At 30.7% G+C, this 12,451-nt stretch overlaps 3 protein-coding genes and 1 long non-coding RNA gene across 5 annotated transcripts in view; 1 reads left to right on the forward strand and 3 right to left on the reverse strand.

The window, feature by feature from the left end:
• LOC107452224 (GTP-binding protein RAD-like) overlaps positions 1 to 12,451 on the forward strand; it is a 157,581-nt gene that overhangs the window by 24,645 nt on the left and 120,485 nt on the right. The gene's annotated exons all lie outside the window — the stretch shown is intronic.
• Positions 8 to 1,194, reverse strand: LOC139425767 (uncharacterized). Its single transcript, XM_071181709.1, has 3 exons — positions 875 to 1,194; positions 452 to 743; positions 8 to 350 (listed from the first exon to the last, which is right to left on the reverse strand). Exons 1-3 carry the CDS (start codon positions 953 to 955, stop codon positions 64 to 66), a joined length of 660 nt encoding a protein of 219 aa, XP_071037810.1. The 5' UTR covers positions 956 to 1,194; the 3' UTR covers positions 8 to 63.
• Positions 1,060 to 3,572, reverse strand: LOC107457405 (uncharacterized). Its single transcript, XM_043050740.2, has 7 exons — positions 3,265 to 3,572; positions 2,805 to 3,176; positions 2,645 to 2,725; positions 2,306 to 2,564; positions 1,891 to 2,217; positions 1,395 to 1,691; positions 1,060 to 1,308 (listed from the first exon to the last, which is right to left on the reverse strand). The coding sequence occupies exons 1-7, from the start codon at positions 3,570 to 3,572 to the stop codon at positions 1,060 to 1,062; spliced, it is 1,893 nt and encodes a 630-aa protein (XP_042906674.2).
• LOC139425768 (uncharacterized) lies at positions 3,650 to 6,178 on the reverse strand. The gene is made up of 3 exons (XR_011636910.1): positions 6,059 to 6,178; positions 5,636 to 5,695; positions 3,650 to 5,487 (listed from the first exon to the last, which is right to left on the reverse strand). It is a non-coding gene; the product is annotated as an uncharacterized lncRNA (long non-coding RNA).

Below are 12,451 nucleotides of genomic sequence, written 5' to 3' on the forward strand. Positions count from 1 at the left end.
TGGACAGATGATGTCAAAGGGATACCGTTTAAGCTAACCCACAAGACATTGTTGTTGTTGTTATCAATAACCATAAGGGAGCGTCGTCAGGTCAGATTGAATGACTCGCTTATCGTAAACGATCCTATACATTCTGGTTTCCGGCTTATTGATTACTTTTCTTTTTTTCTTTTCTCGACAAATCTTGGCAGGGTTGTGAAGAAGAATAGCTTCGTCTGACATACCAATAACCATCTTCTTTATGGAGTGAAAGTTCAACTTTTGGGAATTTCGAAAATTTAGAGTGAAACCTCGCACCTTACAGCAAGTCTTACCCGAAGATGTCTGGTATGCATAATTTTTTGGACCACCTAAAGATAAATAAATAAAAATAAATAAATAAAACTTCAACTCTATACTAATAGTTATTAAAGTTAAATAATTATCAAGAAGGGGGGGGGTCTAGACTTACCAGATACGAAAGTTGTTATCACTTCGCCATTCAATTCATCCGTAAACTCCCCAAGAAAGTTGCCGAGTGGTGGGTCATTGCTCCCATCTTGAGCATAAATTATTGAGTCAGTATCATGGTACAAGACGTTTTCACCCAGCTTGTCCATTTCCTCATAAAGCTTCATCCTTGCCCAAGAGGTTGTAAATGCTGCTAAAAAGATGTTCGTGGATGAGTCTTGGGTAACGAATTCCTCTTTATATTCCCAGGATATAGCAGCCACCTCATCGGTGGGAAAAAACACATCTTTTACCTGTAAAAAATAAATAAATAAATAAATAAATAAATAAATAAATAAATAAATACGTTTTCATGGATATTCTAAAAAATAATTATGTTTTTTCATTTATATCAAAACTAAGAAGAAAAAAGGGTGAAACTCACATTTTTGGTAGGATCAGTGAGATGTTTGTTGAATTCAGCGAGTGTAGTTACAAACTCTATTTGCCCCTTATTGCAGTTCATCCCCCACCTATAAAACGTAAAAAAATATTGATTGTAATAAATTCAAAATAATTTACATTCCGCACTTGTTCACCTGCGTTAGTAAAATAAAGAATAATGTTTACTTACCGACCCCAGAAACTGTTCAAAATAAGTTTGGCTACTGCCCTTCTTCCCAGATTTTTCATTATCTTTGAAATATCCAACGCCACCCCTTCTTTTCTTAGGTAATCTTCAATGTAATTAATTTTATCGTCCTCAGTGGCACACTCAGCTGGCCAACCACTTGACTCTTGCTTTATTTTAAGGAATAGGTCAATGAAAGAGTTGAAAAGTTTTGAAGAAGTTTCCTCGAAGTGGTAAACTTCGTGAACCTGAAGAAAAAATATAAATATGAATATATTCAATACAAATTAAACATACCAAATTAAATATTTAAATTGTAAGTAAATTATTATACCTCTGTTATTTCGTAACCCTTTTTCAATGCCATTTTTACTTCCTCCGTAACCCAAGTACCCGTTAGAGCTCTTTCGTCGTCTGTGTGGGTGCAGGGACTTTGTTGCAATGAATCGGCACACACTCTACAAAGTGGAAACATCAACTTCTTATTACTTCTGTAAGGAAGCACTGGCAGGTATAATTGCCTAGGAGGAACAATGGTACACTTCATGATTCCAAAATAGTTTTCGACCGATGCAAAGTTCTCAGTAATTATTAAGGGGTGACCTACGGGATACTCGCAGTATTTATTTACCTAGATAAAAATAAATAAATATAAATGCATTCACTCGTCATTAACTTAAGTGTACATTATACAAACAAAAATACTGAAAAAAAATCAAATTTTCAAATAATCATATTAAATAATAATTTCAAATATTAAACATTTTAACCGATGTAACATTCAAATTTCAAAAAATATGCATTTAAATATATATATATATATATATTACCCATGGGTAGAGCGAAGTAAAATCAACATATTTAGCATTCCCTTCGTGATATAGCTTGACGGCATTAGTACGCCCTCCGTAAAATGCATCACGTGGAACCAGCCGGTCCTTCAATTTATGAGAAAGCAAGAAAGTTTTGAGTTCTTCATCATCTTCCTTCATTTTTTGAAACTCATGTTCCCAGCACTCTATCACGTTGTAGCCTAAAGATCTTAACTTCTGTGTGTTTTCCTCTGTAGACTGTCTCAGATCACCCATAGCAACATTCTTGAAGGGATGAATTTGCTCTGCTTTATAACAATTTAAGCAACCGTGGTAGAAGCAACCCTGAAAATAAAAAATAAAAGATTAATAATATACATACAAAAAATTTTTTTTTATATAAAATAGTATAACCAATAGAATCATTACTAACATGAAATTGATATACGGTGTTTGTATCCTCACAGAAACCATCCACAAAGGTGTTTTCGATCTTAACTTCTCCTGTGCCATTCAAAGCATGGATAATGTTGAAACCATCTTTCACAGCTGAAAAATCTAACCATCTAATAGAGTCGGGACTGTAATTGATTTTTGTAGTGTAGCCAGAAACAGGTACCATAGCTATTGTGTTTTCTTTTATGTGTCTACTTCTAAAAATTGCCATACTGGCTGATGCAATAGTAACACACCTGAAATATAAATAATTCATTATTTATATTCAACTACATACAACATGCAGTTACTTTACAAAACTGGAAATTGTACTTACTGGAAAGGGTCGACACCACCAACATCTAAGAATTCTTTTCTATAAATAAGGCATGAACGTCTCAAAATGTCAACATCAGATCTATAGAATAAATCAAATTTTTAATAATAGTACTAAAAAAAAAAAAAAGAAGAAGAATAGATAATAAAGTTTTACTTACCTACAATAAGCCAAAATTTCTTCTTTAAAATTAAAGATTTTATCTTTTTGCTGCTCGTACCATTTGAAAAATTCTGCTCGAACACTGCTACTCATTGCATCTGGTGTATAATAATAATCATCTGGTATGGATCCAATGAAGTCATGATTCTGGGGGGTATTGAATAGATGAGGAAAGAACCCCTTACGTGTCTCAACCAAGTTGAAAGTAACCGGTAGTTTTGACAAAGCCATGGGCATGAAATTGATGGAGTCAATAATTCGCAGCTGCAAGGCCTTGTGTCTAATTAGCATCAGCAAACTCCCATTCGGAATTATATCCGGTTTGGTTCCTTGCTCAATCAGCCAGGACAGTATAAACTGACCATCGAAACTGAAATAAAAATAATAAACATTAAAAATTCATGAAAATAGTAACACAAGAATATTCTTTCCAAATTTAAATAAAATAAATTACTTACGCTTTCATGTTATGGGCTATTGCAGTATAACCTTTATGCTCCTCGCTAAACAACCATGTGCAAAAATCATTACATGCGTTGTACCCTGGAAATACGTACTCCGATCCATCTTCCTTTTGAGCAACGGCCAGATTGACAATATGTTGCCCTGTTGATTGATCCGTCTCAAAATCAAAGAATATTAGTTTTTCAGACGGTTTCTTTGGCTCAATTTTTTTGAGATGGCATCTGTGGCTTGCAGCGATGACGAATTTCTGACAGGAGGGGCATTTTGAACTGTAGCACTGATGCGCTGAAGGTGGACACATTCGACGCTGAATAACCTTTCTACAGGTCCCACATTGGTAAATCTAAATAAATAAAAAAAATATCGAATGAAATAAAATATAATTAAAAAAAAAAAAAAAAAAAAAAAAAAAAAAAAAAAAAAAAAAAAAAAAAAAAAAACTATAGTAACAGAACAACGATAAGTATATCATAATACACAATCAGTAATATTTAAACAAAAGATAGAAAAAAAAAGGACCAAACTTACTTTGTCGCACAGAGATAGTTGTTGATTTTCAGTTTTACTCTTATGGGCCTCAAAACAATTTGTTGATAGACACAGACGATTACAGTCCGGACACCTTCTCTTTGTGTTATCTTGTATGCAGTCAACTCTTCGGCATATCCAACATGAGTTAGGACATTTATGATCTTCAATGCGATTGTAGGACTTGTCGCACTTCTCACAGTAGAATCTGGAAGCATAAAAACCAGGGAGATTCTTTATCACATCATAATGATCATTATGCAGCCATAATGTGATTCGGCGGGGTCTGCACACAGTATCATCCTTATACGAAACCTAAAATAATAAAAATCTAATTATTCCTTTGGATTATAAAATTAATATTATAAAACTTTTAATTAGATGTCATTAAAATAAGTACTTTAAAAATGTATTAAAGTTAGTCAATGATATTTTAAAAAAGCAAAAAATCAAAACTTATATATATATATACTGAATAATATGATACTAAATAATATAACACTTATATTTCAGATTGATTTTTTTTTTTAACTTACCCTGTTTAGATTTGCAGTGGAAATGACAACAATTTGCGTATTTAAATGCTCCTCAAACTTCTTAATTTCAGTATAACCACAAGGTCCTAGGGGAACACCAGCTGAGTAATATAGTTCCTTAGCCCTATTCATCAGTGCAGGTCGTCTCCTGTCACGTAAAGCATGAATAGATGATTGATCATTTTCCAGGTGGGCAATAGCGTACACAATCGCTTTCGCGCAACACAAACCTTCATCATCTGTTGGTATGGTCAAAATAGACCTTTTTTTCAGTCCATCCACTTTTTCGTTAATTACACGGTGATGTTGTTTTCCTCCCCCGACGTCCCGCAATATGGTGATAACGTCGATTAAAAAGCCATCATCTAACTGGATTTCAGTCTTTGACTGCAAGACTTTCAAGACGGCAGACAAAATCTTCTCCACAGTCATATCCTTGCACGGCATCAATGTGGTTGAAATCGGTTTATCGAGTCCATCGGATTGAATGCATATTCTAATCAAATCGTTAGGTTTTAGGTTCCAACAAACTTTCTTCAGTATCTGGCTGAATAGTTCACGAACTAAAGCGACAGACACCTCCACCAATGGAGAATTCCTTAATTCGTCTGGAAGTTTTTCTTGGTCGACGACTGCTCTAAACGAAACTTCATCACCTCTATATTTTTCTGTCCTTCTTCTAGATAGTTGTTGAAGGAATATAGCACTGCTTAACTAAAGAAGAAAAAATAATAATAATTGTAAATATATAAATTAAAACCTTTTTAAAAATACATAAACAGGGTAAAAAAATTGAATACCTAATAAAATGAAATAATTCAAAATAAAAATACTCACATTCGGCATATCAGAAGGCTCGTGTTCTATATAAACTGACCCACTGTTGGAAGGTCCTGGTCGTGTCTACTTAAACAAATAAAAAAAAATATGTTAAAGTAAAAAAAAAGAAAAACAAAACAATATAAAGAGAAAAAATAATAAATTAACAGAAAAAGTACCTGCAGAATTAGTTATTACCTCAAAACCCGAACCCACTTGATAATAAATGGGAAGATCTCTAAACACCTGCGTTGCTTCAGCAAAACCTTGCGAGAGATCCCCAATTAAATGCTCCTCGTCTTCTAAAAATTCTTGGGTGAATTCTCCCAAAAGCTAAAATTATAATTATAATAAGTGATTGAAAAAAATATATATTTATGTCAAATAACAATTAATATTCTTTAACAAACAAAAATTATACAATAACAAATATACATCATGAAAGATAAACAAAAATAACAAAAAATTATACAACTATTACCTCATCATCACATTCGTCAAACCCCAAACCCGGCTCACTAAAATCCATTCTATCATCATGCTATGAAAAAAAAAATTATATTTTAAAGCAAATAAATACTTTTTTAACTGTACAAAAATATAAAGTAAGTTTTTTAAATGAAGCGATACACGGGCGCTATACAAATAGCGACAACAATAGTTAAATATAAGAGAATAAATTCAAAATATAAACGAAATCTACGCTTAAGCAAATTTGGATACTACATTAATAACAACATTGATAACTGAAACATAAATTTAGATTAAATAAATGAATTGAAAAAAATAAAATAATTATTGAGCCAAGCATAAAACTAAAAAAAAAAAAATTCTAATAATTATTAATAAACTAAAAATTCAAATAATTATTAGCTAAACTAAAATTCAAATAATTATAACTTACTTCTTCAGAAGAATCGTCTCTTGAACGTTTGCTCATTGTAATCCTTATAAGACACTGGAAAAATAACTACACAATCGTAACAAACGGAATACAATTTCCAACTAATAAATTTTTTCGTGCAGCAACGGTTTATATCAGCCTCTACTAACACGATAAATGAAGATAACGTGATAGCCCTTGTTAAATCTTGTGACAAAGGGTTGAAATAATTCTCACACGAACTAATCACTAATACCTTAAATTCTACGATAAAACTCATAACCACACTGACCAATATCAACATTTGGTGAGAAAAGTAGATAAAATGTGGTGAGAAAATAGATAAAAACTACTTTCCCTATCACTATATTAAACTTTCCATTCTGACTAATTGATAATAATACAGGTAAAACTAAAACTTCACACCTTGATAAAACTTTATCAGAAAACTCTCACGGGTCTGGTCATCTATTAGTCCCTTTTTCGAATCCCACGCATGATTTTTGAAAATAAATAGTTTTATTATATTATCAAATAAGCTGTAGGAATTTAAAACAATCGCGTTAAAAAGGCTGTTAAATGTTTTCTTCGATTTTAAAATAATTTTGTAATTTCAAAAATTAAATTTAATATATAATTGATTACAAATAATAGAGTTAATTATTTTCTAATCGTAAAAGAAATTAATTCAGAATAAAATAATTCACTTATTTTATCATAAACTTTTTATTTTACCATAAGATTTTTTTTTTTTAAATAAATAGAATTTTTATTTTAATATTAAATCATTTTATTTAAAATGCGTAAATTAATATTGAATAGGTTAATAATAGTTATAGTCGTTTATATCAACTGTATTTATGTTAAAAAATAACTAAAATTAAGAGTTATTAATATAGTCTCTTTCTAACATTTTAAGTATAGATGGCACCATTAGAATTCATATAGTATTTTTTAAAATGATTAAATTAATTTTATTAAAACCTTAAGTTTTCCTCCGATCTCTGTACATTCACAGGATACTGATTAGCGAAACCAAGTCCCCCCTACTTGTCGTTGGACTAAGCGTAGGAGGTTTTCGTGGTTTTCCTCTTCATAAATCGTGGTCACTCACAAAGTCCTCTTCGAAGACATTGTCTCAAGATCTAGGAGTTCCCTTGTCTTCTGGGTTCAAAAATGACAAGACTACATTGATAGCCGCATATCCGTACTACGGTAATAAACATCTAATCTAATAAAATAATATTCGTTGATTTAAATATGCTCTTAACCTTAACACGTGTATGGACAGTACCGTTGCCATCCAGAGAAAGTTATCATAGCATTAAGAGGGGGCAGAAATAATTATTTAATAACTGTCAAAAGGTTAAGTGAAAAATATATCGATGAAACTGTATTAAGATATCGATATCAAACAGTTTTTATTCATACACGTGTTCAGAATACAAAAGTTTAACTTATTAACACATATCTAACCAAGCATTCGTGGGTCAGTGGTTATGATATCCAACTACTGACCCACGAAGGCTTTTTGATGGCGTGAGTTCGATCCTCAGCCTTAATTATATTTAATAAATAATATTAAAACAGATTTAAATATTAAAATAGATTTAAAGTTATTTTATTTCTAAAATTCTCACATAGATGGCGCCACTAGAGTAAAAGTATGATATCATTTATGTGTTACGTAATAAGAGATGACGTCATAACTTCATAATATACAATATCTCCCCAAATAACAAAGTTTCTAAGTGTTGCCATCCTTAAAAACTAATATTAAAAATAATAAGTGTTGCCACCCTCAAAAAACTAATAAATTAAATAATATTTAAAAAAACGAAACTAAATTAAAAACAGAAACCGAAACTAAAAATATGTTAGGCTTAAGAAAAAAAAGAAATAAGCTCCCCATGACGTTGCAGACGAAGTTTCGATTTTCAGGCGGGCAGAAATAAGCAAGCGGGCAGAAATAAGCAACTTCCGGTTTATAGGAGGGCAGAAATAAGCCACTTCCGGTTTATGGGCGGGCAGAAATAAGCCACTTCCGGTTGGGCAGAAATAAGCACCGGTCGACTATGACGTCACTTCCGTAGCTTATACCTCGCTGTATACTACTAACAATTAATTAAACCTCTCCCAGCAATCACAGAACATTATTTCATTTTTTTTTTACATTCAGAGTTTTTTTACTAGGTTGCCTAGCAACCTAGTAAAATTCAGCATTAAGTTTTTGAATTAGTCAATGGATTATCTTAAAATACTCATTTGCGCTGGCGACTTTTTTTTTGCGGTTTTCTGGACTATCGCCAAATATATAAACCTATTTTGCTACCCAATTTACGACCCAATTTCTTCAAAATTTTGCCTATCCCCCCTAATTCAAGTGTCTAGTATCCAAATATGTAAAAGAAAAAAATATATGTTTTATCAAAGAAAGTACGTTTTCGTGTCTGATTTAGTAACTTAATTAATAGTTAGCACTAATTAATTAGCATATTTGAGGTCACCCCCGGGAACCATTAAGATTGACTCTTAGTTCGTNTTTTTTTTTTTTTTTTTTTTTTTTTTTTTTTTTTTTTTTTTTTTTTTTTTTTTTTTTTGCGGACTGTACATTTTCATATTTGCAGGAATTCTACCTCTTGGTCCACTTTGTGAAAATGGTGTTTCTTGCGGTTTAATAGAAAAAGTTAAGCGGATTCATGGGATTAGTTTCTCGAAAATAAAATCACTTTAATTCCACCTAAACTTTTGCTTAATAAAAAATATTTTTAATGGTAGCGTAATAAAAGTTATTTTTATCTTAGTAACAGCTTAAGTAACTTTCCTCCACTGTATATCACAAATTCAAAGTAATAAATCAGAGTAATTAAATATCATTCATAAAATGATATCTCATTGCAGTGACAACAGGGTAACATTTTTCAAGAGCAAACGTAAGTATTCCTATTCCGCAAGTTTTGCTATTTTTTTCGCTACCAATTTATAAGAATTTGGCCGGAAACGGAGCAACTGGATTCCCTGTACTTTCATTGAAATATTTTCAAATTAGTCTTTTAACACATTGTAACCGTGTCGCGTAAGAAAATTGTTTTTAAAATTTGTGCAATCCATACGAAAATTTAAAAAGTGATAGCAAAACTACTTCGTTTCTGCTCTGTTTTTCAAAGAAATTATCTATTCGTGATTACCCCAAACATAAATGATTCAGTATAATGTAATCAGAACTACAATCACTCGTCGCTATTTTTTTTTTTTTTAATTGAAGTCGTAGTTATAATGACAAGTTTGCTCCAACTCTTATGAAATCTTGCCTCGCAATTTCCACTACCACGTGCAATCAGGGGTGAAAGCGAGACGGAAAAGAGGAAAGGCTGGTAGTAAAACCATTTCAGTTATAGCTAGTTTTGGGGCGGAGTTTACTTATTCTTTTTTGAAATTTTTCAACAATATCTACTTTATCTTGGAAAAGAAGCAGTTTTATATATATGCCAGAATTATAAAAGAAATCTTGATAGTTACAGATATTTCATTTTTTTCGAAAAAAATGCTGGAATGAAATGTTTTACGTACCAGGTTTTTCTCTTTTCCGTCTTGCTATATAAGGGCTTTCACCCTAGCGTGCAATGTGCTAAAACAATTGCAAAATTAAATGTAATCAAGTAAGGCTTAGTTTCTAATTCTATACCACTTTTTAAAATCTTTTGCTTTAAGCGGAACAGTTCACACCAATATATTCGCACAAAACTGAGTGTAAAATATCTAGTTTAACACGTTCACGCCGGGGTGACCCATCGGTGGGTCACGCTAGATTGTCTCATCGGGCTGCGCACCGTAGTAAAAACTGGTAACAATAAATTTCATTTTTTAGTTCTTTTCCGGGAATAATAAAAATTCATAACTACCAATTGTTTTTAACGGATGCAATTTTTATATTGAATTGCTTCTTCGACGTGATAAATTTCCTTACCGTGAATTGTTATTAATAATCCTCCCGAATATGATCTAATACAGAAATAGTTCTTCTACCAGTATTTTACCTTTTCCTTCCCGCTTTCAGGCGCAACAGCCGGCGTGAACGTGTTAAAAGAGCTTTACTTAAAAATTACTTATCTTTGATGCAACAATCATATTATTTCCTGATTTAAAACTTTATTCGCTTCAAAAATATATTTATTACTGAGTGACTTTTTAAAGCTATCGAATACATATATTTTTTTTTCTCTACAATTTTCAAAAATTCTTAATTTAGGAAATAAGCTTGATAATTCAATAGGGTTTGGTTTAGATATATATTTATTTTTCTTCGAAAAAAAAACTAGGCTTTTTATATTTGTACAAAGAATAAATTTATAATTCATTGTAACTCTTTCTAACTCACTCAATCGAATGAAAAGCAAATAGAATTATTTATCTTTCGAAAGTTTATTTTCTAGTAATGATCTGAAAATCTTTGTCCAAATTTGAAACGGAAAATGATTTTCGTAAAGTAAACAACTATGAAAATAAATATATACATTCAACGAAATATTTTCCTTTTTTAAAAATTGTCAAGCATAATTCCAGACAAAACTGAAAATAGTGTATAGTCGTAAAAATAAATTTATTTACTTCAAAATCTTGCTTCTCTTGAATGAAGATGACTAAAAAATTTTTTAAAACTAATAAAGAGTTAATAAAAGAATTTGTTAAGCTGTGCTTTAAAAACTTAGTCTTTTAGGTATTATCAATCATTTGAAAAATTAAAAACAATTCAAAGTTAGAGAAAAACAGCTGGCTGATTTGTGAATTTAATTTGCACAATAATGTCAATTTTTAAGAGACAAAACTTAATGTCGAAACTTTTATAAGGGCTATAATTGGAATTAGAATGTTATGTAAAAGTAAAAATTTTCATTTGTAGTAGAAAACGTAAAAAAAGGAAAAATTACGTATGGAATTTGTATTTATATTAAGTTCATTCCTGCTTGTATTCAGTATTACTTTTTATTTAAAAAAAATTCTAAGTATATAATTTTGGACTGAATTCGTATCATTTATGGTGAACTATATGTAGTGGTGAAAAATTACTTAACATGATGATAATTAACTAAAAATAAGTTAAATTTTGTTACAACTAGAAAATACTTTTTTTTAACAAAGCGGAACAAAGTTGGCATCTCTGACTTTCTCTCATATTAATGAGCTAAAAACCTTTAATGTAAGTCGTAGTAGTGGTTATAATAGAATAATTTGAAATGTAAGTCATAATAGTAGTTATAATAGAATAATTTGAAATGTATTTGAGTTGCATTTCATTTGATACCTTGGATTTTCTATTTGCAGTGGTGAAAAATTACTTAACATGATAATAATTAACTAAAAATAAGTTAAATTTTGTTACCACTAGAAAATACTTTTTTTTAACAAAGTGGAGCAAAGTTGGCATCTCTGACTTTCACTCATATTAATAAGCTAAAAACCTTTGATGTAAGTCATAGTAGTAGTTATAATAGAATAATTTGAAATGTATTTAAGTTGCATTTCATTTGATACCTTGGATTTTCTATTTGCAGTGGTGAAAAATTACTTAACATGATAATAATTAACTAAAAATAAGTTAAATTTCGTTACCACTTGAAAATACTTTTTTTTAACAAAGTGGAGCAAAGTTGGCATCTCTGACTTTCACTCACATTAATAAGCTAAAAACCTTTAATGTAAGTCATAGTAGTAGTTACAATAGAATAATTTGAAATGTATTTAAGTTGCATTTCATTTGATACCTTGGATTTTCTATTTGCAGTGGTGAAAAATTACTTAACATGATAATAATTGACTAAAAATAAGTTAAATTTCGTTACCACTAGAAAATACTTTTTTTTTAACAAAGCGGAGTAAAGTTGGCATCTCTGTCTATCACTCATATTAATAAGCTAAAAACCTTTAATGTAAGTCATAGTAGTAGTTGTTGAGGTTCGAGTTCGAGATTAGTTAGATAGTTTGAGTTTCCTGTGCTGGCAACATCTTATTGTTTTTATATTCTTTTTACGTAAATAAAAGTTAAGTTTTCAGTTTGTTCTACGTGACTTTCAGTCTGATTTGCTCTCAACAAAATCCAACATTTGGTGCCGAAATAACTCGGTAAGTCATACTGAACCTTTTATAATTACTTTCGTCAAAAATCTGAATTGGAATGGCTACCGGTAGTGAAAAACTTGTAATATTTAAACGCAAACGAACAACGCTACGTACCGCCATTACGAAACTAACGACGAAATTGAACGATGCTGCTAGTACACAAACTGAAAAGGAATACAACATTGAACGTTTACAAGATAAAATAAAAGAATTAACCTTGGCAGACGATGAAATACATAATTTTTTAAATGATGAAGAATATCAGGAAGACATAATAGAATGCGAAAGATACACAGA

Source organism: Parasteatoda tepidariorum, chromosome 6, assembly GCF_043381705.1.
Source record: "Parasteatoda tepidariorum isolate YZ-2023 chromosome 6, CAS_Ptep_4.0, whole genome shotgun sequence".
In the NCBI taxonomy this organism is placed as follows: domain Eukaryota; kingdom Metazoa; phylum Arthropoda; class Arachnida; order Araneae; family Theridiidae; genus Parasteatoda; species Parasteatoda tepidariorum.